The sequence below is a fragment of the Protopterus annectens genome, chromosome 17.part0, assembly GCF_019279795.1.
Source record: "Protopterus annectens isolate FY-2018-M chromosome 17.part0, PAN1.0, whole genome shotgun sequence".
Lineage (NCBI taxonomy): Eukaryota > Metazoa > Chordata > Ceratodontiformes > Protopteridae > Protopterus > Protopterus annectens.
In genome coordinates, this window is record NC_056751.1 from 134,168,693 (window position 1) to 134,194,463 (window position 25,771).

At 39.9% G+C, this 25,771-nt stretch overlaps 1 protein-coding gene across 5 annotated transcripts in view; it reads left to right on the top strand.

Annotated features, from left to right (window-relative positions):
* Positions 1 to 25,771, top strand: part of LOC122791373 (aminopeptidase O (putative)) — a 2,634,672-nt gene that overhangs the window by 1,505,488 nt on the left and 1,103,413 nt on the right. For all 5 annotated transcript variants that reach the window (XM_044059091.1, XM_044059088.1, XM_044059087.1 and 2 more), the window contains one exon: positions 11,084 to 11,144. In XM_044059091.1, coding sequence (XP_043915026.1) covers positions 11,084 to 11,144 — 61 coding nt within the window. The remainder of the gene's footprint in view (positions 1 to 11,083; positions 11,145 to 25,771) is intronic.

The window sequence follows — 25,771 nt, forward strand, 5'->3', positions numbered from 1 at the left end:
TGGCCACTCCTGAAAGCCTTACTGCATTGGCCAAACACTATCTTTTATTTTAATATTAATTTCACTCAGTATAATTGGATACCCTTGCAACAGCCTTAGAGTAGCTGGCTTTGGAGTGTCTGGTGGCTGTGTAACTACCTTATAGTCTGGGCAGAAGGGTATATAACTAGTAAATTTTTGCCAGTCTTTCCCAGGTGTGTGTGTGTGTGTGTGTGTGTGTGTGTGTGTGTGTGTGTGTGTGTGTGTGTAAATCAAATCTCTAAGAGTGCGTATGTGTCAGCTGGTTGGAGCAGGGACATGAACCACTGGTTTCACAGAGAGAGTGGTGGAGGACTTTGCTTGGACACTCGGCTGAGGACTGAACTCTATATCTGCGCCAGTGGGGAGTCTTATTGGGGATCTGGAGAGAGAGAGAGAGAGAGAAACCCAGGCCCCAGACTGAGTGTGTTCACTGTGTGCTCTTAAGGTAAGTTGTGCTTGATGCAGAGAGCTGCATCTGGAAATACTGGGCTTATCCATTTTTCTTCCAAGTGAACATCCCTCTCCAGTGTCAGTGATGAGGATTCAGGCTCCTTGATTATTGGCCTAGAGTGGGGACATCACAACCACCACTTAATTCTCGAACAGACAAATACAGCATGTGAGAGATGACACTGGAGACTAGACTTTCACATACAGACACAAATAGCAACAAACGAGTTGTCAGTGACTCACGCACGTCACTCACTGCATCTGCAAAGGACCACACACACACACAAACCCACATATGCAGAGGTACTCACATGTAACATACCCAAACCTCAAAGGCCTCTCAGGTGCAGTCCTTAGAAACTCTGCATGTACACAAAGAAGGCAATTCCCATCACAACACATAAAATCACATCTCATTGTGCCTCATCTACCAAGTCAATAAGGCAAAACACTCCACAACCCAATATTCTGGTCATCGGAGACCCGTTGTTAGACACACTTATGTCCCTCTTACCAGGCTGGATAAGTGGAAGGTTACAGTTATTTGCCTGTCAGGAGCCAGGATTTGCCAGATCATGCAAGCACTCAAGTCACTTAACCCAAAGTACCAGTCTGACTCTGTCATAGTCCATGTGGGTGTGAATGACCTGAGATGTACCTCCTTGGACTATATGAAGAGAGAGACATAACTGAGCTCAGAATATGTGTCACATGTAGGTATGAGCCTAACACTGAGCAGCATTCTGCTGTCTCCAAAATGATGCCGCAATACCAGCAGAAAATGATTGACATTAACAATTGGTTTAGATATTGGTGCCATTCCAAAAGGGTCCAATACTTGTCAGCCTGGGAGGACATGGTTGACAGGCCAAACTGATTTGCCAGAGATGGTCTTCACCTGTCATCTGTAGGCTTTCAGATATTGTGCAAAACATTATCCACCCATATAGTGCCATTTTTAGGCATTGCCAAACAGACAAATCTTCCAGCATAACAAAAGTTAGTCAGCACAAGCTAAAGGTGTTACTGCTCAATGCTAGGAGCCTCAACAATAAACAGGGCTCTCTGAAAGCTCTCCTCACCTTGGAGAATGCTGACATTTTTTCAGCTACCACAACATGGTTCAAAGCCAGTGCATGGCTATAATGCCTTTAATACATTCTGACCACCCTGAACATGAAAGAGCAAATAGCTACATAAAGGATAAGCCCACCTCAAGGCTGGTCAAACAATATGACATGCTCAAGCTGCTGCGTGTTCAATTAAACATGGGAAAAATCTATTACTATAGTCTTTCTAGCCACAGGTCCTCCAACATGAACCAGGAAATCCATATATCATACCTAAAGTAAGTAGAATCACTCGCCATCCACCCCAGTACCCCTCCATTAATTGGGAAGGATACTTGACCACTAGCATGTAGACCCAAAGATTTCTTGACTTTGTAAATTCAAATGCCCTGGAGCAGCTAGCGTGCACTCTCACTAGGGGAAAAATAACGGATGGCATAGCTAGTTTCCAAATCCAGAAAACACAGAAACCTATGCAGAGGCATTCACAAAAGGCCTGTATGACCATATAAACAACTGCATAGAAGTAGCAGTACCAGACCAAAATGAGCCCAGGTCAAACCGCATAAAAAAGCCACCTTGGTGGACCCCTGCTATTAACAGGTTGTACAACAAAAGAATGAAAACTATGTTGAGAAGTAAGAAGGAAATGTGTACTACAAAGAAAAAAGTCCATCGTTAGTCTAAACAAATGAATCAGGGAACTAGTTAAGTCTCTGAAAGCAGACTTTGATGTAAAAATACCCTCCAAACTAAGGATAACCATAAAGCATTTTTCACTTATGTCCGCAATCTTAAGGGCAACCCCCAACAATGTGTGTAATTAGTTGTAGATGGCATCATCTATACTCAGCAGGAACATAGAGCAAATCTGCTGGCTGACAAATTCATCTCAAATTTCACCTCCTCGTCACCCCAAGTTTTCCCCCAAGAAATACCCTCCTCCTCTCCACTACCAGTTATTACCAAAGAACAGGTTGCCACTGTACTCTCTAAAGCTAAAAACACAGCTTCAATGGAGTCTGATGATATACCAGGTTGCCTCTTAAACAGCTTAAATCAGGACTTAGGTCCATTCTAATGTCTATTTAACCACAGCCTCAGGGCTGGCTTTGTCCTGAAACAGAGGAAGACAGCAACAATCATCCCTTTGCCTAAAGGAGGACCATGTACTGACCTAGGAAATTACAGACTCATAAGTTTGACCAGTCTTCTACGAAACACTGGGAAAGAATAATCATAGACCTGATAAATAATGGCATAGGAAACCTACAAACACTGGACCTGACCCAGTTCGGCTTTGTCAAGGGCAGGTCATGCCTACTGAATCATGTAGATTTCTTTGAGAAAGTCAGTAAGGTCATGGATGTTGGTAAAACAGTACATAACACCTACCTCAACCTGGCCTAGGTATTTGTCACAATTCCCTACTCGGCATTATAAATAAACTCACAAAACTGGGAATAAACCTCTATGTCACCTGATGGATAGCCAATTGGCTCATGAACAGAACACATCTGGTTAAAGTGGGTGAGTCCAGATCTAGCAGGAGGCCAGTTACTAGTGGTGTGCCACAGGGTTACGTGCTGGGACTACTCCTGTTCAGAATGTGCTTCTCTGTAGTCAAGGCTGATGTGGAAGGCCTCTGGATGACAAAGTTTGCCAGCGACTGCAAGCTGGGGCAATCATTGAATCCCCCAACAATGTAGATATCCTTCAGGAGAGTCTAGAAAAGACAAATGATTGGTGCCAGCCATGGCCTAAAACAAAATGTGAAAAAAAATGCATTATCATACCCTTTGGGAAGTCAAATACCCATGCAAATTACAACCTCAGTGGCACATCTAAGAGTAGAAAACTGAAAAACCAAAACCACGCAAAACCAAAGCAATATGAAATACCAAAACTGGATAGAGAAGTAAAGCCAGGACACACTCCACACGAACTCATGTTGAATCACCACGAAAACATTTTATTGATGCTTCCTAGTACCTCAGCCAATATGCCTTCAAATGGGAATGAACTTCAACACCAATATGACACTTTAAATACATCTACAAAAACACTTGATTGTGAATTAATGACCTAATTAACCAATTTCATTTGTTCTATAAGAACAATTTAAAGTGACAATGCTACAATTCAATCAAGGATACAAACAGAAATATAAATAGGAATGCAGGTGCAATATTCAGAATCTAGCAGCTATGTGTACATATATAATAACATTAAAAATCTAACAACTAACCTAATTAACCAATTTCATTTGTTCTATAGGAACAATTTAAAATAACAATACTACAATTCCATCAAGAATGCATATGGAATATAAATAAAAGTGCAACTGCAATATTCAGAATCTAGCAGCTATGTATACATATATAATAACATTTGAAATCTAACAGCTACATACTATATATAATAGATGCATAAGAAAAACTGCAACCTAAACATGAATTTATAAAAAAATAATTCTACAAAAATACCATACTGCAAAGTGCTCATACACAAATAAATATTAATGATTTTAATACATATTAATATTGAGCTCCTGATTCAAAGCCCTAGGATGAAGTGTATTAAAATTAATAATAAATTTGGCTTCTAATTTGTTAAGTATGTTTGAAAAATCCTCCCCTTGTGTGTGAAAAAGTTTTGCTAAAATACAAAAAAATAAACTGGCTCCTGAACCCCCCATGGGCCATTTGGAAGTGGTAAGCAACAGGACTCTCTAACCTATGGTTTCTGATATCTCCTAGATGTTCCAAAATTCTGTTTTTAGCCATCCTCCTAGTCTGTCTTACATACCATCTGGTTGGCATACAACCACAACCAAGAATATATACCACCCCACATGACCTACAGGTAAAATGATTGATCTCTCACTATATATTTGACATTATTTATCATATTACCATTTAGATTTTTTAACCTACTACATACCTTACATCTACCACATGCAGAGCTTTCCCTTCAGCCACCTCGCATCAGAGGTCTCCTTAAATTCAACAACTCCTTTAAATTAAGGAATCTACTGTAGGAGAAAATCACCCTGTCTGGAAACAAATGCCCAATATTGTCATCCTCACTAACAATGGGCCCAAACCTTTCCACTAATTTCTTGAGCATCATTGTTAGGGGAGAAAATCTCAAAACAAAAAACAGCCTGTGTCCCCCTCATCATCCTTTTTGGGTTTTCCTACAAATGTTCTTCTACTACCTGCATTCCTCACACTACTTGTGCCCAAAATTCTATCTTCAACTGTATCCAAACATGCCACTGTGTACCCCCTATTGAATAGTTTTTGTCTGACTTTCAAGAACTCCCCTGGAATGGATGATTCATTTTAAGTATTATTAAAAATACGCTTATATTCCCCATATGGAAGGGAAGTTAAAAGATGTGGTGGATGCATACTTTCAGCCGACAAGAAATTATTCGCAGTTGTCTTCTTAATAAAAGACCTATAATGAATCCTTTCATCTGACACAAAAAAATTCCACATCCAAAAAATGGATGCTGACATCACTGATTTCAAAAGTAAACTCAAGGCCCATTGGAGTTTTATTCAATTGTTCCATAAACCTTCTAAATTCCATTGGATTACCCTCACAAATAAAAAACAAGTCATCAATGAATATTTTGTATGTAATGACATGGTGCATAAAAAAATCCATATTGTACATATGCCTGTTCTCAAAATAATTCATAAATAATATGGCATAAGCTGGGGCATATGATGCTCCCATCGTTGTTCCTTCCTTTTGCAAAAAGTATTGTCCACCAAAACTAAAACAATTATGTGTGAGGGAAAATTCCAAGAGCTGCACCAAGTAATTTGTCCCTGGGCATGGATGTCACAGCCTCCAAACCCCAGATGTTCGTGTGGAGTGTGTCCTGGCTTTACTTCTCTATCCAGTTTTGGTACATCTAAGAGTAGACTCAGAGGTGAGAGATCTAGGTACAAAGATAGATAGTAGCGCAAACTTTGACCACCATGTGTCCACAGTGGTGAGATAGTCCTTTTATGTAGCACAACTTATAAATAAAGGTATGGCATCCAGATCCAAGGTAATTATAGTCCCGCTGTACTCAGCTCTCATTAGAACAATAATCAAGTACAATGCGCTATTTGCCATGTACTTGACTAGGCATTTACAGCAGCTGGAGCGACCTCAGAGGTTTCTCACAAAGAAAAGACAAGGTATAAACAACATGAACTATGTGGGTAGACTCTGTCTCCTATATACTATTAAGGGGTGACTTATGCCTGACCTACAAGACACTCACAAATCCAGTTCGGATGGAGCTGTTACACATGTGCAAGCCAAACATAATGATTGTCACCTGATCTAGGGATCTAAACTTAATCAGTGAGTCAAACAAAGCATGCTGGAGAGACAGATATGTGTCTCAAACATTGCTTCTTCTTTGGAAAAAGCTTTGTATTCACATTAAGCAGAGATCTTCCCTGACCCTTTTCAAACACAGTTTGGATCAACGTGGGGTAGTGCCTATGTCCCTTATGGAGAAGGACAATCTGTAAGATACTCAACACAAATCCATACCATCCTCTTGCCCCTAAGGCAGTGTATTGGGTAAAACTGGGTTATATTGGCCAGGCTTTTAAAGGCCCTTAAGCCTTTAGCCTAGTAATCTCTTATGAACCTATGAACTTATAAATATCTTCATATTTACATTAATATTTTTATAACTGAATAAGTCACATGTTATTGAGGGGCTTAGTGTGAATGGTGAATGGATACAGGAAAATACATTGTAGCTGTCCATGTGTAATCCACTCTGTTGGACATATTCCTAAAGGTTTGCTTAGCATTATGAAAAAATGCAATATTTCATTAATATTACCATATATATTTACGTGACTTACTGACTATTGCATGGAATCAGCTGGAATCTTAGATGATATTGAAGAAAACTGGCATTTTATATTTGCACTGCGAGATATGCAGCTCGAGAGATACTGAGAGTTGTCTACAAAGTTAATTATGGCTGTAACTATCATATTTCTTTTTTCTGCAAATATTAAAGAGTACACACTTAAAATAATTTCTTGGCAACATATGAAAGCTAACGTCTGGGCAAAGAACGTGCTAATAGTGCTGTGTGTCTAGGTTACATGGTTTCCAAGGTATAAAAGTGTTGCTTGTGAAAATGTAGCGAAAAGTATACGTTTAGAGTTTTTTACATAACAATATTATATTATTGATGAGCTGCTGTGGTGGTGGTGCAGTAACGTTGTCGCCTCACAGTAAGACGTTGTCCTGTTCGATTCTCAGCTAGAGTGTCTTCTGTGTGGAGACATGCGTGAATGGGCATACCTTCGTTGAAGGTTGTGCGTCAGGGCTGGCAAATCGGCACGTAAAAATCTACTGCCAATCATTAGCGGACCGGAGTTCCACTGTGGCGACCCCTAACCGGGAAAAGCCGAAATACACAACAACATTATATTATTGATGTAAATACTTTGAATTTGTTGGCTTGTATCATTGTAAAGAACAGAAACTGGTATTTGTACTTTTAAATAACAATGACTTTTTACATGATATTTATATTTGTTTGGCTTTTGTTTTTAAACTTAATTTAAAAAAAATGTACCAGAGTGTAAGGATGTAAATACATTGCTAGTGGCATGACAGTGCACAGTTAATTCATGCTAAGGAGTTAAGAATAAATGCATAGGTATAGGTTTATAACTCGGAAGAAGTGTTGAAAGTACAGGAATGTCTTTTAGTCAACATGTCTTGTGTTATGGGAATGTTTGAAAAGGGAAAAGTATATACCAATAAGATGGATATGGGGAAAAGGAGGGTTAGGGTGGGTCATTGTAATAACAACATTGACATGTAGCAGATTGTTGAAGATGCTTTTTAAAATTTTGTGTTCAGAAAATTCATACAATTAGGGTGTTTGATTAGGTACGCATTTCCAGAAGTTCTGGTGCTGGCATGGGGTGGTGGTTAGTAAGGTGGGATTCGAGGTGGATCTCATGAAAACCTTTTGCATTCAGATAATGCATTATGTGCATTATGACAGGACTCAGCATCCTCAAAGTGGCCTAATCAGTAACACATATTTCAGGATAAATGCTAGATAAATCAATTTAAATAATCCACACTGTATTTAAGCAATGTTTTGGCATTGTTAATGGTACTGAACATAAATGAACCCAGCATATATGGCTTCAGTCATTTTTGTAGCGAATGTAGCTAGGTCTGCTTAAAAATTAAACCAAAACTAAATATAATTAATCTGTTTTACTTTTCTTTGCCAGAGTTTTGGACTTACACTGCCTGGACCCTGCCTGAGTACCACAGTGAAGTCTGGGATTTTTTGCTTCCTGACTGAGATTTGAATTTAACTATTTACTGTAGCCCCTAGTTCCACTCATCTAATGTTATCTCATAGTGCTGTTTATGTTGGGAATCTGAATCCGAATTCCTGAAGTACTCTGACATTGGGGGAAAACAGCTCCAGTGTTACTAAACATAACATAAAATGCCTTCTGTGGTTGGCTGCACTATAAAAAGCCAAGATCAAGGCCATTTCTTTTTAACTATCTAGTAAGAAGAATTTAAAAAGATGCTGACTGACATTTTAAGAGATGCTGCTGGACATTTCATCTGCATCTGGTAGAATGGCTTAAAAACAGGGACCCGATATGCAAGTGGACACTAGAAATTAAATACAGGACTGCAATTTACTTTCTTATACTACTATGCTGTGTTCCCATCCACATATATAATTAATATGTATAAATATAACATTTTCAACAACTGTACACAATATTTGAATTGCATGTAGTGTAGGTATTTTACTTGTCATGTTCAGCAGAGCATCAGTGAGCTATTTAAGATATATTGACATTGTGCAAGCTGGCTATTACTTTTACTGTTACCATAGCAACCACCATATTACATCATTTCAGTGCAACATGTGGTGAACCAGGCATTTCTGGTGTATTTCAGGTAGTCAGTCAGAGAGTATTCTGGAGTTCAGCACCGTGCTAACATTATTTCTGCTTTGAGTACCAAGAAAGAAGTGAACTTTTTGTTGGAAGAATTTATTTCTCTAATTTTTATAAGGTCATTGGGTGAAAACCTACATTGGTTTATAAATAGAATTTTTCCTTTCTTTTTCTTCCTTCTCTGTATAGGACTGCATACAAATTTATGTGAAAAGTAGCTTAATCTTGTCTAATATACATATTGGTCCATGTTTAATTTTCAAATATTAAATCTGCTCAGGGAAACTGTTTGTTGTATCTCATTTCTTTTTAGAATGAAAAGAAAAATTCTTTGACTTCATTAACAAGTGCATTCACTTATTCAAATGTTGCGGATAAAAAGGCAAATCAAAACAAGAAGTTACAAAAAAATGTCTGTTGTAAATAAGTTTTTGTTTCTGAGATACAGTCATTCTTTCAATATGCTGTTTTTGTACTAGAGCTCTTAAGCTGAGTTTGTATCATGGTTCTTGTGCACCACCAGCCTCTGTTTACCTAACTGCGTGGCTGAGCAAGTTACTTGACAGTGCTACCGGGCTGAATCAGAAAAAGTTTCACGTGGATCAATGCTCTACCCTGATTAACAAATGCAAATAAACAAATAAATAAACACATGTGAACAGTAAGTTAGTAAAATGAAATAATGAAGATAACTTTGGAAATATGTGTGGAGATGTGGGTCTCAACAATTTGCATAATTTGCAGGTAGAAAAGTAGATGATACTGTGGAGATTGAGTTCTGCCAGATGAATATATTGGGTAGTACATTATCCAGGGACTGTGTCACTCTTTCTGATTAATTTTATTCTAGACGTTGAGACTATGATCTGGACAAAGCTAATATTAAAGAGTGAGGAAACAGTACTGCTGGACATAATTTGAGGGCAGTCTTAGATGTTTTCAGTGTCAGGAGACAGATAGATAACTCTAGTATCACGTGGTCCATTTGCCATATTTGTGGATTTTGTTTTTCTTCTGAATTTGCCACCATTTGCATGCTTTTTCCCTATTACATGTTTCATGCTCCATAGCTTTTGCCTGTTTTATGTATTTTCCCATGTTTCAGCACACTATTTTTGCTCTGCCACTTTGTTACTGTTGGCATGTTTCTCTTTGTTAATGCATTCCTCCAAAAATTTAGCTTGTGCCTGTTGCCATCTTTGTTCTTCACATTGATTTGTGTGATTCCCTTCCTTATCCCACATTTTGTTTTCTGCTGTCATTGCAACTCTTTGTGTAAATTTCTGTTTTCTGCTATCATAACTCTTTGTGTAATTTTTTTCGGTGTGCTTTCAGTGACTACTCTTTGCTGTAGGTACTTCTGTTGTTGTTATTACTCCCTTCTGTTTACTCTCTGCTGTTGTTGCTACCATTTTTGTTGTTTATTCTCTTGTTACTAACCTCTGCACACTTTCGTGGAAGTGTGGATCACTGTTTTCCTTGTTTCCTTCCTTGATTTTGTAACACCCTGCATTGTTCTCCTGGTGTTGCTATGCTCCTTTTACAGCTATCCCACTCATTACCTGTACAATGTTAAGCCTTGGGTAACAGAAAAGCATTTTAAGTCTAGCATTAAAACTATTTGATTTTTTTGCATTGTTTGCCTCTGCTATTTATGAGTCATTAGCCACTCCTAGCCAGTTGGCCCATTTGTTTCAAATCATCAGGGTGAGGGTCGACTGGCAGGAGCCATAAGTCAGACAGCCAATAGAGGTGATTCAAGAATGTTCTTATTTTTCTTTCCAGCCCTACTAGCACACAACTGGTGAGGCATCAAGGAAGGGCATGCAGTGGGCCGACGATGGAGAGCATCCCCTCACTTCAGCAATGCCCCTCCCCTTGAGACATGAGCAGTGATTCACATGTCTCCACCATGGCGATAAGACTGCCCAGTTGTACCCCAAGTGCATGAAATCCCCTCCCTACCTTCAGGAGACTGAGGCAGGTTATATTCCTTCACTCCTTTTCCTCCCTGCCTGGCTTCTCCAATGCTGAATCTGCTAATCAAACCAAAGTCACCTGGGTTGCAGTAGGGCTGTATCCCGCTGTGCAAAAGGGTCAGTATTTTGTGTCGTTGTTATACTTAGCTGACAGCTGAAGCTCTTCTTGAAGTCTAGCAAATGAGAAAAGCTTCTCTTGCTTTGATTCACACCATCTGAAAAACATATTTAGAGGCGTATACAAATGCAAGATAAACAACTAGGCAGACTTGTTTCAAGATAGTTAGCTCATTTGCATCAGATATTAGGGCTGAAGAAGGTCTTGGCACAGGTATTATGTCAGCCTTTGAAAATGAAGTTTTACATTTTACCTATGATGTCTAATGCCAACACCATGATCACTGGAGATGGTGGTTTTGTGAGACTATAAGTGATGCCTCTTCAGTGTCTAAAAATGTACCTTCAGGTAGTTGAGCTAAATTCATCTATATGTTGCATGTTTACAACTCTTGAATTATAATCTTGAGTAATTTTGTGATTATCAGTAAGATTTATTTTTCTTTCTTTTATCTAGTCAGGGTATTTCTGTTGAGAATATTTATGAAGACTGGCTAGATACAGCTGGAATACCAAAGGTAAATACAGACTTTTTTCCTGTTTATAAAGTACATTTGCCTAATATTGTGTTTCATTGTTTTATATGGTTTATCTTTAAAAATATTATTTCAGGTTTTTTGGGTATTTTCAAAATTATGTCATTACAAAAATATAGTACTTTTCTCTGTCCAGTAAAGCTGGAATTCAGTTTAAATACATTAAAATATTTATGCATGGCATGTATTCAATGAAGGGTGGACTTAAGAAAGTTTACTGTGAGGGGTAAGCAAATGTTATCCCTTGATATAACCATTTCTGATTCAGAGACAGCCCTACTGCAGTACTGTACCACAAAGAGGTGCTGCCATCCCTGTGGGCTGCCTCTGTGACCTACTGCAAATGCTAATAATTTATTCCAGGGGAGGAGCAAATGCTAATTAGCCATCTGCTCTCCCCATGGAAGTGTTGCAGCGCAATCCAGAGAATCACTTGGCTGTGTAATTTTCCTTGGCCAGCCAGGTTAATGAACACTGCCAGAAGCTTGCATTCATCCATTGCTTTCAAAGGGTAAGATAGTGTTGATGATAAGTTCCGGGGAGTTTAGAGGACAGGTAGTGATAGGGACATATGTGTGTGGCTATTTGTTTGAGCAGGGGCAGGGGAAACATTAGACACCAGGTATATTCTTTTTTTGTACCTTAAAGGCACTTAAAAAGATTCAAGCCTTGTACCTTCTGCATTCACAAACATCTGTTTAGCAGAGCTTTAGTCCTCTGTACTACCACTCGACACCATGCATGCTATTACATATTAAATTAAGTCTTGGAGGAAAAAAAAAACAAGTTAAAGTAAAAGAGGAGTTTTGAACCCTGAGCCCTCAGCACACACTCAGCGTCTTAGCAGTGTATTAGTCTTCTGCATCACCACTTGAGACCAAAGATGTTGTTAACATATTACCTTAAGTCTTAAAAAATAAATAGAAGTTATTGTAAAAGGAAGAGAGTTTCAAATCTTGTACCCTTGGCACATAAAGCAGCTTGACAAACCAGAGCCTTAACTCTCCACACCAAGGAGGGCTTCTGTGTGTTTTTTTACACTATAAGAAGTATGAAACTCTTAATATCTAATATTATGCACTGACCGCAAGAGTCCATGAGTTATAGGTTCATAGGTTAATACTAGGCTATCTGCCCTAGGGCATTTATAAACCTAGCCAGAGTGTGTTTGGCTTTCGCCACCCTTTTAGATTAGTTGACTGTGCCTCTGTATAGTAGGTCACAGAAGGTAGCCCTTTTAAGGTTAGTTTACTGTACCTCTGTCAAGCAGGGACACAGAAGAGATCCCAGGGGTAAATTTATGATCTCCCATCCACTCATCAAGATTTCTCTTGAAGAGGGTCAGTGAGGGGCTCTGCCTAACATGGATTGGGATTTTGTTCCAGAGTGAGGGGAGCCTCTGGGATATGAAGCTGTCCCTCCAGCTTGTCCTGTTTATTTCTGTGCTGAGGTTCAAGTCCCTGGAGCGTGTAGCTCTAAGGGATTTGGATTTCCTGAGGTGGAGCATGTCCATTAATTCTGGGTTGGACATGGCTTTATACGTCCCTTATGAGGGACAAGGCAGGTATAATAGGCAACATCAGGGGCATTCTGTAAAATCAGGGTCTATTTTAAACTATTACTTGGAGTCACTTAAAAGTTAATAGGTCAACAAGTGTAGTATCACAATGACCTTTATGAGCAATAAGAAAAAGTTAAACTCTCATGACTGGCATTATTGACTGACTATAAGAATCTGTGATTTATGAGAGCAAACACAAGAACCAAGTCCCAGCCACTGATAAAGGTAACTGACAGATAAACACCGAAAATCCAAAGCATAAAAACTGGCAGGAACACCACAGCTTCACACAGTAAATGTATTTATTTGTAAAAATGGACCAGATACGCGCTTTCACGTTGTAAAATCAACGCTTCTTCACATCATAAAAACACAAAATCACAGCTCAGTTTAAAAACAGATGTTCAGTCAGCTGTGTTAATTCATCACTTCATTAAATCAATTTCCTCCCTTTCAATACAGGTTTTAAAGAGACACAAGCATTAATGCCAGGATGTTTATCAGCCTGTAGCCTCAAGATCCATTTCTGCTGTTTCAGTATAGCTAGTGAGATCACCCCCCAGTGACCCACATGCATTATTTGTAGTACTCTAAAAACAAACTCATGTCCAGCATTTTCTTAAATATGTTTAGCTAATGCATTGTTCATATTGCAAGTCCTAATCTCATAAGAATGACTAACAATTCTATCTTTTAATCTCTTATTGGACTTACTTGTGGCTAAATAAATTACATTTGCTGTACTACAATCTGCATAGAATCAGGGACTAAAAATATGTTTCATCCTTGGATGTTTAAACACTTGTTCCTGTAAAATATACGTACAAGCTCTGCAATGCCTGCAACTGTATGTACCAAGTCTGGCAGATAGCAAGTTACTTGAACTAGTATTACAATTCCCTATGCACAGTTGTCTTTTCAAGTTTAAACAGTTTTTATACATAAAAGAGGGATTGTACCCAACTATTTCAGCTGTCTTGTCGTCACTTAGGAGTATTCCCCAGTTTTTTTTGTATAATATTACATGCAGAGGCTACATCATTTGTATACTTCAAACCAAATCTGAGTTTACTGACAAAGCTCCTATCCTTATGTGCACTAGAAGCACGTCTAGAGAAGTATGGGCCAGCAGTAGTTTTTCTATCCTTGACCACCCTCTCTTTATGCTGTATCAGAAGGTCCTTCTTATAGCCCCTTTTCAAAAAATGTTGACTCAATGCATCAATGTTTTCATGAAATGTTTCCTCTTGTGTGCATAGCCTAGAGGCTCTCATGTATTGGCCTCTTACTACATTAGGCTATATATGCCTGGGTGCATACTATCAAAGGACAGGTAACTATTTTTCCAACATCCCTTTCAGAATAAATCGGTATCTATCTGACGCATTTGGTTAACCATTGATTGTACATCCATGAAATCTATCTCTTTCTGTGACATGGACATAGTAAACCTCAAAAATTAGTGGTATGGTGAATGTAGTGAAGAAAACCATACAATTCTTCTTGCCCCCCCCCCCACAAGATAAAACATTGTCCACAAAACAACAGTAAAATCTAATGTGTGGTCTGTATATATTGTTAGTTGTCAAGCACAAATTGTTCCTCCCATGAGTTCATTACTGCATTTGCATATGAATTTGCACAGGGGATGCCCATGGCCACCCCCCCCCCCATTTTTGTACATATAAACAGTCACCATACAAAAAACATTATTGTTTAAAACCAAATCCAACAAGCAGCAAACCATATCAACCTGACTGTTGTCAAAATTCCCTCTGTGTGTCAACAGTTCTCTAATGGTATCAATGCCATGCTCATTCGGGATGCATGATTTATGAGAGCAGGGACATTCTGTCAACTCAAGGACAGGTAAGAGGTATGTTGGTGTGTGTAACTGGATGGGAGAGTGAATGGGGGGGTGCCTGCTGTGCCATCACGTGCAGGGGCCACCAGTGGTGACAGCTGCAGGAAAGTGCTGATTTGCATTCACGATAATTACAGGCAATTCAGAGACATGCGAATTAGCTGATTATGAGGTCTTTCCTCATTGCATGTAGCGTATCTCTGAATTGCATTTTCTGTTGTCACTTCAACAGTCCCTTTTGGTGCGTCTCTTCCTGCCATTTGTGGGGTTCTTTTTGAATTCCTAGGATAGCTTGAAACCAAATAGTGTGTTAGCATGTTATTTAATTGTTTGACACATCTGGTGAAACTCTGATATCTTGCTATGTAGTATTTATCAGTTTACTAATAGAAATAAAATACTTCAAAGTACAGGGCAGAATGTATCTGTGTAATGGGCTTGTTATACTGTCCTGCCTGTGTTATGCACACTGTTATACTGACTTGACTATGTATGTAAAACAGTATGTTGAGCTGAATTGTCATACGCCAGCCAGTATAAGAAGGGGAGGCTCACAGCTTAGGCACGGAAATGCCAGCAGTCACTCTGAAGCAGTGATGTGGGATTTGCAAAAGAATTTCTTTTTATTCTCATTTGTATTGCTCTTTTTTCCAATATATTGTTGTGCTTTTGTTTTTACTTTGTACAGTGAAGGGGGAAGTGAAGAAGAGAATGTGTGAAAAGGAGATAGAAGAACAGACTGTTTTTTTTGAGATGCAGAAATTTGATTGGCAGGCTGGAAGCATAAGTATGGATAGTACCAGCAGTCATCTTGAATCAGAATCTCAAAACTGAAGAATACCATCTTTTTAATACTGTATCATCATACACTATAAAACAGTTTAGTTTCTCAAAGCTCACTTACACAAATGCTTGTTTGTCCAGTTGGGAAGGCCAGAAGGCCACATTTGCAGTTTGTCAAAAATCATTGCTGTTTGGCATACCTGTTGTCCTCTGTAAGTTGCCACTGTCTTGAACTAATACAGCCAACCATGAAGTTCATCAACATCTAATTTGGTGTATGAAGTTCATACTATGCATTTGTATGTTTGATGTGTTTTTGTAAGTGTGTGTGGTGGGGTGCCTATGTCTGTATTAATTTAAGTGTGTACTGAGTATGTTAGTTTTGTTGTGGTTGGTTCAGAATGTTAGGCTTTGGAATGCAGTAGTAGATGTATGTCCATAAAAATTTTGACTAGTGGCATCTCTTATTATTGATAGATAATTTATTGTAATTTCCTGAGGTTATAATTAACTTCTTGACAGCTACTGAAGGACTTAATTGATTTGTTGTGCGTAGTGCGCAGTGATTGTTCTCCAGTATCCAGAAAATGAATGATCAGTTAAGCTCTTCTATAATGTAAGACTTGTCTTAATTGTTAAGCACCCCTGCTTCACTTGTTAAGTTAACTTGCCCGTACTGACCAGCAAATGACAGTGGCAGAATTAAAAACATATGTGCTTCTACCTGCTGTCTGTGCCAGTAATCTGTCCCTGACTTTCTGTAACATAAGAGAGTATGTTACTTTCTCTTGCTGACAGTGCTCACTAAGTGCTTTACAGCTTTGAAAGCTGACAAAACTCCTTGCACTTTTTTTCCTTGTAACTTGTAGTAAGCAGAGAAAATAAAGCTCCATGCGCTGCAAAAGATTTGATGAGGTCTCCTATCATAACCCTTTATTATGTGTTCTCAACATGGATACCAGGATTCATCTCCCGAGTTTTGCTCTCAAGATGAATTTCTTGGCATCTCTGTCTCGAACACATACTAAATTGGTTATGATTGGTGGCCCAATCACGATGCCTATGTTATGAATAATAAGTAGCTTAGTTATTAGCTTGTATGTCTTACAGCTGACACCTTGTGGCAACACTGAGCCTGTTAGATTATGCCAGTAATATGTCTCAATTTTCACACCTAAGCATGATATTCTAACTGCATGTTAACAATTTGTTGTTTTACAGTGAAGTGCCTCTGAAATGAGTAGTTTGTATCATAAAATGATATCATAGCACAGTGCTCCAGTTTCCTCATCCCAAAGACATGCAGTGGGTGAACTGGCAATCCTTCAAAGTGTTTGCAGGTGAGCATGGTGTGTGTGTGTGTGTGTGTGTGTGTGTGTGTGTGTGTGTGTGTGTGTGTGTGTGTGTGTGTGTGTGTGTGTGTGTGTGTGTGTGTGTGTGTGTGTGTGTCTGGAATTTGTAATATGAACAAATAAAGGACATTGACCAAAAAGAACTAACAGTGAAGGACCATAGGTAAATAAATAGTCATTTGCTAATATAAAACTCTATGAAAAGTACAAACTATAAAAAATCCACAATATGTTACATGTAGCAGTTTCAGCAGTCAAACTAAAGTAGTGGTTAGCCTTCTAGTAATCTATGCATTAACAAACATTTCTAAAACATGCATTTTTGTTGTAGAAATACAATACTATGTGAAAATGAAGATATCAGAGCTTCAAGAAGTGCCAATTATTTTTTTTAATTTTTTAAGGAATTTGGATAGGCTGTTCCTCTCAATGGGGAAAGTTGCTAAAAAAATTTTCACAGGAAGTATTGAGAAAAGTGGTCTATGAAGTTTTAAAGAAGGAGAACTCCTAAAAGAATATAATGATTTAAGTACCTTTAATTTATTGGCAAAGGGTGGACAGAATCCTTCACTGTGCATTTTAAACGTGATAGTATTTTGCAGGTAGCTAGCTTTGGCTGAGATTGGAAGTCATTTATCCCTTTGAGTAGTAGTACAGTGGTTTTCTGTTATCCAAATTTATAAGTCTTAAGACTGTATTTTGTTCACTTGCGGCATGACATTACTGTGGCTTCATAATGATGTTATGATGGATAAAGCATATTCAACCTGTTAGGATTAAAAAATTAATGGCATTTTCTGTTTTTGCCAATGGGCTAAGGATATAGTATATGAAATACTGTAAGCTGAATGCAGTTGTAGGATTTTACATGTAGTAAGATATATATGATCATAAAAAAAGTGTTTCATCTAAAATGATTCCTAGAATTTTTTGCTGATTAGTATAAGGGAGTTTTACTAAGAGGATCTGCAATAAAGGCTGTTGTAATATTGGATAATCTCCTACCTGTACCAACTACCATCACTGTAGATTTACTAGTGTGTGGTGTATATATTTATATATAAAACTTGTTGTCAATAGTATATTTCCAGGTTAAGACAAGAACTTATTAAAGCTTTGCAGATAGCTGTACTGAGGACCTTTGAGGTAAAGCCATGTTGTCAGCATAACATTGTGGGACAGACAAACACATGACATCAGAGCAGAGGCCAGTGTACCTCTGATTGCAGACAAGGTCTAAGAGAACAGATTACAGTCAGGCTCATGTGCAAGAAAGTAGAAGACAAGCTGGTGAAGAAGATTTGAGAGAGACAGGAAGAAAGCAAGATGAAATGAGGGCATCTAGCAAAGAGAATAATAGATTGTGTGAGAAAATACCTGAAACAGTCAGACATGACTGTTGAAGAAGGTAGAAGAGTGGAAATGACTCAAGAAAGATGGTGAGAGTTGATGCGACACCCCAACCCCATGTAGGAAATGGGGGAAAATAGGGGGGATTATGACGATGACGATGAAGTTTATGTGAGGGCAGAATGACAATGAAGTTTATGTGAGGGCACGTTATTTACATAGAGTAAAAAGAGAAAAGGACCTGGAACTGAACCCTGTGGTGCCCACTTAGGGAGCTGAGCACTGGAAAAGCAGGAGCTGTACTATAGGATCATAGGAGGTTCATAGATGTGTACTAGGCTAATGGCCCTGGAGCCTTTACAAGCCTAGCCCATAGGATTACCCCTGGCATCATGCCACCCGACCTTAGTTTCCATGAGATATACACTCTGTAGCTACACATCACAGTTTTAATCACAGGTACTTCAGAATTTCACCCACCTCAGATCTACACGGTGCCTACTACTGTGGCACTTTTAACAGTAACTGAAACTTGACCATAATTATTTTGCACATACATACTTACATTATGATTTCTAGAGTGACGTAAATGGTAACTTAAACACTAACACCTTTTCCTTCCCAGTTTACGATATTACTACCACGAGTCAGTCCAAACTAAAAATATAAAAAAGAGCAGACATTACTGCATACCTTTAAAATATGACTATTATGTATTTAAAACAATATCAATTACTTCCGAGTAGACAATCTTTATTGGGTACACACCATACAGCTGAGGGAACACTAGGAAATATGCATAAAACATCTGCCACATGTATTTAAAATTTGATAACATAAGTTAAAGAATTTTCTTTCAAAATAAATATACGAACAGTACAGACCATGAACAAGGAATTGAAAAATTAACACTTGAACAGGTACACAACATTAAGTAACCACTAGCTATTAACTAATAGTCCCTAGTTGCTTTAACTAATAAATAAACTCTGCCTTTACTGTTTAGCTTTCAGAATCAGAATGAGTTCACAGGGTCCATAAAGGCAGCTGATGAGAAGTAGAGCACTGTCCCAAAGATGTGCTCCAACAGGCAAATTGCAGAAACTCCCTTAAATGACTGGTTTACCCAAGTCTCTCTCTGTTTATATAACTTCCAAAAAGGATTTTCTATGACTGTTGCTCTGATTCAAATTTTACAATAAGCTTTATTTTTTTTCTACAGTCAAATGTCCAGGGAAAGGGTAAAATTCAGAATTCCAGGGTCCAAACAAGGAAATAACCTTTGACACAGCTCGGCATCTCCAAACCACATCATACTCTGCAACACTACACACTTTTATGCAGCAAGGATTAATTCTACTTTTGACTCGTAATACATGATGTGAAGTTGTTCTCTCTCAACGTTCATTCTAATAGATGGGTTCAGAGACGAGTCGGCCTGCTACAAAGCTCGAGGTCTTCAGACAGCTCGAGGCCAAGTACCTATCCCATGATGCACCTGGAGTTACCCCAGATCTAGTTTGCCACTGCAATAGATCGGAGGTTCCTCAGCATAGCTCAGGCCAGTAAAAATTTATTACAAACTTTTTTCTAATAACGTTGTTATTTCTACCTTTTAGCTTTTAGTCTTAGCTTCTATAGCATTTAAATCTTTATAGAGTGTATTCCTTGGTGTGCCTTTTCACATTTAGATGTAGCTGTTGGCCTTCGTTTTTTTTTTTTCCTCTAAAGGCCTTTATACTTAGTGTAGTTATATAGTTCTTGTGTGCCTTTGATAAGTGATATTTTTCTCATAGTTTTTGATATTTAGAAGTGCTTAGATATCTAGTTAGTGTGTGTGTATGTTTAGAGTGACACTTTCTCACAGCATATTTAGCCCATAGATATGACAGGGCTTATTTAAATAGTTTGGGTGTGTCTTTATTATATTGTAGTAGTTTTTCACTTGATACTGTGCTGTTCATTATGGCTGACCAGGATAGGGATAAACATCCTAAGTCAGGTTTCAAAAAATGTCCAAAATGTGGACAGAAAATGTCTGTTACAGATAGCCATGTCAACTGTGTATACTGTTTGGGAGCCTTGCACCTTCAGGAAAGTTGCTCCATTTGTCATTCCTTCTCTTCTAGGGTCCTTCAGGAGAGAAAGAGAAAGCTAATTGATGGAGGACTAGTCAAACCATCATTTCTGGAAGCTTTGAGTGACCAGGACAGGTCTAGTAAAGCTTCAAAGTCTTCCAAGGCTTCTTCTTCGGAAGTTAAAAAAATTAAAAAAAAACATTGACGTCGGCTCCACAGCCCTGGGAGCCGAGCATCTTGTCTTTTCAGAGCCAGTACCCAGTCCTGGAACCGGTATCCGAAGTGCCTAAATTGATACTCCTGCAATCAGTACCTCCGTCCATCCATTCGTCTCGGTCCTCAATAAGCCTTTCCAATTTGGATGTGGATCATGTGATGTAGAAGTTGTTACAGGCACTGGCGTGTGCTACATTTTTATCATCTCCAACCCAAATGGTTTCGGAACTGAAGACTGTTTTGCCATCTACTTCTTTTCCTCCTCCAAGCCATACCGGTCCTTCGGAGCCAGAGGAGTCGGACTTGATGATCGTTGAGCCTTCGGAGCTGATGCCTGTTCCAGTGTCTTTGGTTCCGTTTACTCGGACATCCTCGGTGCTGTTCGAGGAGTCTAGGAGCCAACAGTCTCCAGTCGGGTCTGGGGAGCGCAGTTGGACTGACTTGTCGGTTCCGACTTTGCCTCTCGGAGTTTCGGCTCAGATGAGTTCGGCTCCTACCTGTGGTTCAGAGCCCATTGTCTCGGTGCCGGGAGGATCGACGGCTTCCTCGGATCCATCGGTTCCTTCTCATCGGAGCAGAGGTGACTTTGAAGCCATGAGGAGAGTTATGTCTCCTAAGACATCTACGACTTCAGGTCTGGCTACATCCTCCCCAAAAACGCCTGTGTCCGCTTATGCTTCACAGATCCTTTCTAAGCGTAGAGACCCAGAGCCTAGGAAGCCCCATTGGGCGGCCCCTGCTCTTCCGAGACCTCACCAGAAGTTCCCACTGATGAGGTTCCCAGGAAGAGAATCTGTAAGAGGAAGCATTTAGACTCTCCACAGGAGTCTCTCACATCCGATACTGACTTGGATGAATCAGAAGTGTCCCCACGGTCCCCCTCTGAGGATATCTCATTTGCTGAGATATTAGAAATCCTTAGGCAGAGGGGTGACTGGCAGTCCACCAACCCTACTGAAGACGAGTCTGTTCTCCTGAAGTCTTTTGGGTCTTAACCCTCCACCTCTTGGGTGTCTCTGCCCTTCAATGAGCTTATGGAGCTGGTCTCACGAAGGGCATGGGAGTCTCCAGACACCATGGAGCCTGTCCCCTGGAGGCCTAATAAATTTATTTCTGTCCCCCAGGAAAAGTCCTTTCTTACCAAGAGAGTGCCAGTTGATGCCATGGTGGTGGTGACAGCCATCAAAAAGGAGATTTTGGAAACTTGTTCCTCTATTCATCCTCCTAACAGAGATTCTAGGATCATGGATATATACGGGAAGTGCACTTACAGTTCAGCAACTTTTGCACTGTGTTCACTGAACTATCTCACTCATTTTACGAGACTGCAAAGAGATGATCTAAAAGAGCTTGGAGATGCTCTTCAGGGTACAGTAGCTGCAGGAGCTTCAAATAAAGTTGCCTTCCAGCTTGCTACCCTCAGTTCCATAGTGAACTCGTCCATGTGCCTCATTTCATATGCAGCTAAAGGAAAGAATGAGTAGGGCAACGGGTACAGGAATTGCTCTTAGGAGACACTCCTGGATGCACTTGTGTTCCTTCATGGAGCCCTTTAAGTCATCCTTTGTCAACACCCCTTTTGATGGCTTGTCCCTTTTCGGGCCCAAAGTTAAGGAAACTTTGACCAGGTGTGAACAGGAAGGAAAGACTCTGTCTGCCGTCTGTTTTTCCACCCCTACTAGACCCTACCCCAAGGGTCAAAGGGGAGGAAAGATGTAGTTCCGAAAAGCCCAAGGAGCCTTTCAGTACACACGTGGTGAACCCCCCTCCAGGGGCAGAGGAGGGGGCAATAATGGAAGAAGCTGCTCTTGCAGCAGAGGGGGTCCGCAAAACCAGGGTTACAGAGATCAGTTCTTTGGGAAGCCCTACCAGCACTCCTGAAAGGAGGCCTGACTGTCCTACTCTGGCTTAAAATAACAAATGACAATTGGGTACAAAGTATCATTTCCAGAGGATATTTCATTCCTTTTGCCACACCCCCTCCATTGACAACAAAAATCCCGGACGTTCCACCCAGTTACAGGAAACAGTAGAGGTCCAAACGTTGCTAAGAAAAATTGTCATCCAACAAGCCCCAGCAGACCAGATAGGATCTGGAACTTACTCAAGATTCTTTTTAGTTCCAAAAAAGACAGGGGACTGGAGACCTATTTTGGACCTCAGCAGACTAAACAGATCTGTCAAGAAAGAGAAGTTCTGGATGGTCACGCTTCAGTCGATACTTCCCTTCTTAGGGAAAGACAATTGGATGTGCTCAATAGATCTCCAGGATGCGTACTACCATATAAAAATGGCCAGACCATCCAGGGATCATCTGCGCTTCTGGCTGGGAGCCAATCCTTACCAGTTGTGAGACCTTCCCTTTGGTCTCACTACAGCCCCTAGAGTGTTCACCAAATGTATGGCAGTGGTCATGGCTCACCTGAGATGTTTAGGATTCCAGGTGTTTTCGTATCTAGACAATTGGCTCCTGACCGCCACCACCAAGCAACAGCTTATACAAGCCAGGGACATGACTCTTTCTCTCTTCAGTCATCTGGGTATTACAATAAATTCAGAAAAATCTGCCTTATCGCCATCGCAACATATAGTTTTTATCGGAGCAGAATTGGACACCACCACCACCACCACTCTGAGATGTCCAGAAAGAACCTTACTACTCCATCAGCAGGTTTGCAACATCATATCCAAAGACAAGGCTCTAGCATCAGAAGTACTAAAACTGTTAGGCATGATGGCAGCTGCAATATTAGCGATACTGTTCGGTCGCATGCACATGCGGATTCTGCAATGGCTGTTATTCACTCAGTGGTCTTTCCAAGAGCCTCCAATGTCTTATCTCATAATGATCACAAACACATGCAAAAAGGATCTTCAGTGGTGGTTGACCTCTCTTCATGTAACAATAGATCGTCTTTTTGTTCTTCCCCCACCAGCAGCCACAGTGACCATGGACGCTTCCCTGATAGGGTGGGGGGGGGGGGGCATTTTCAGGGAAGAACAGCCCAAGGCACATGGACCGAACAGGAGACACATCTGCATATCAATGTCCTGGAGATGAGAGCGGTACTTTTAGCTCTGCAGTACTTCCAGGATTCTCTTCCTCCCGGAACTATTGCGATTCAGACAGACAACATGTCAGTGGTCTGATACTTGAACAAACAAGGAGGAACCAGGTCCTACCCCCTTTGTCGCGAGACCCTAAGACTATGGCATTGGGCTACATCCACCCAGCACTTTCCGTTAGCAATGCACATCCCGGGGAAATCCAACGTGATCGCAGACAAACTGAGCAGAGCAATTTTGTTGCCTCACGAGTGGTCCCTCAAGAAAGAAATAGCAGAGAGAATTTTCTGCAGGTGGTGCCAGCCTTGCTGCAACCTTTTTGCCAACCACATGAACACGAAATGCAGAAGCTACTTTGCCCTGATTCCCCCTCCAGAAGAAGCCCGAAGAGACTCACTCGTACACGATTAGCCACCAGATCTCCTCTATGCATTCCCACCAATTCCCATTATATCCAAAAGTATTATAGAAAGCAAAAGCCCTGGGAAGGACCATCATGCTAATAGCCCCTCATTGGCCTCGTCAGATTTGGTTCCCCTTCCTTCGACTTCATCAATTGGAAGTCCCTTGGATTCTGGACCCAGTTCCAGATCTTCTGATGCATTCGTTAGGGGATCTTTATCCCTTTTTTCAGTCCCTGAAATTGACAGCTTGGCTGCTCCAATTCCCAACATAGCCAGGTTCCATAACCTCTCTATTGAAACACAGCAGATTCTGATATCTTCTCATAAATCCTCTACTAGGAAGCTATATCTTAGCAAATGGAAAAGATCTTCTATATGGGCCTCTCAAAATAACATTGATCCCTACCAAGCCTCTATTGCCTCCATATTAGAATTCTTGACTATGCTTTTCAATAAAGGAGTTGCAGCAGCAACAGTTCGGGTTTCAGCTTGCGGCTATCTCTAATTTTCAGCTTGGCTTTGAAGGATTGAACATAATGTCACACAAACTATCCAAGGCCTTTCTCAAAGGAACTTTTCATATCAGACCACCTGTGAAATCCCCTTATACCCCTTGGAATCTAAATTTTATGCTTTCACGCATTATTCTCTCACCTTTCGAACCAGCTTCCTCCTGTGATTTGAAATATTTATCATGGAAGACTATCTTTTTAGTAGCCATCACTTCTGCCCGTAGAGTGTCAGAGCTTCAGGTTTTGTCCATAAAGCCTCCTTATTTGATTTTCCATGCTGACAAGTCTCCCTACGAACAAATCCCTCATTCTTGCCCAAAGTTTGTACTGAAACTAATCTGAACTAGATTATAGATTTACCAGTGTTCTTCCCCAAACACACCAACAACTTAGAATATATGCTGCATAAGCTTGATGTTAATAGACAACTCAGATTTTATTTGGATAGAACAAGAGAGTTCAGAAAATTAGAACATCGTTTTGTTTCCTTTTCAGATTCCAGAAAAGGTATGCCAGTGGCAAAAACAACACTTTCTAAATGGTTATCTGATTGTATCACATTTGTTTATTCAGCTGCTAATATGCCCTTACAACACAAAATTAAGGTTCATTCTACCAAAGCAGTGTCCACATCTTCTGCCTTTTCTGTTAGGCTTCCTATAGACAACATTTGTGCAGCAGCCACTCGGTCAAGACCTCATGCCTTTATCACTCATTACAAAGTTGACAAGGCCTCCAGGGACAGGGCCTCCTTTGGGTCTACTGTCCTGAAAAACATACTCCCATGAGCCACCTGAGAAAGATGGTGCTTAGGACGCTACCCATCTGTAAGAATGAACAGTGAGAGAGAACAACTTCACATAAAGAAGTTATGTACTCACCATAACGTTACATGTGAGTTGTTCATCTCGCCTTCATTCTTACTTCCCACCTTCCTGTCCCCTGCAGGGTTTTTCGAGGACCAAGATACTAGATACTTCCTGGTTGCTCAATCCTTCTATAGCTTTCTCCGAAAGAGTGATAAAATGACATATGGTATTATTATACACAGCAAACAAGATCTGCGGTAACTCCAGGTGCATCATGGGATATGTACTTGGCCTCGAGCTGTCTGAAAACCTCAAGCTTTGTAGTAGGCCGACTCGGAGCCGAGGATCAGCTCTGAACCCATCTGTAAGAATGAAGGCAAGAAGAACAACTCACATGGAACGTTATGGTGAGTACATAACTTCTTTTCTACAGTGGCAAGTACATTTATATACCACTTCACAGATTTTTCCACAAATTACATTTTACTTACAAAATACAATGCATCTTCTTTTAATTTTAACTTTTAAACAATTATCTACATTTTCTTATCCGATACAATTTTATTAGAGTTTGGTTCACTTTTCCCATCATTTACTTTGGAAGAAAAGTAAAA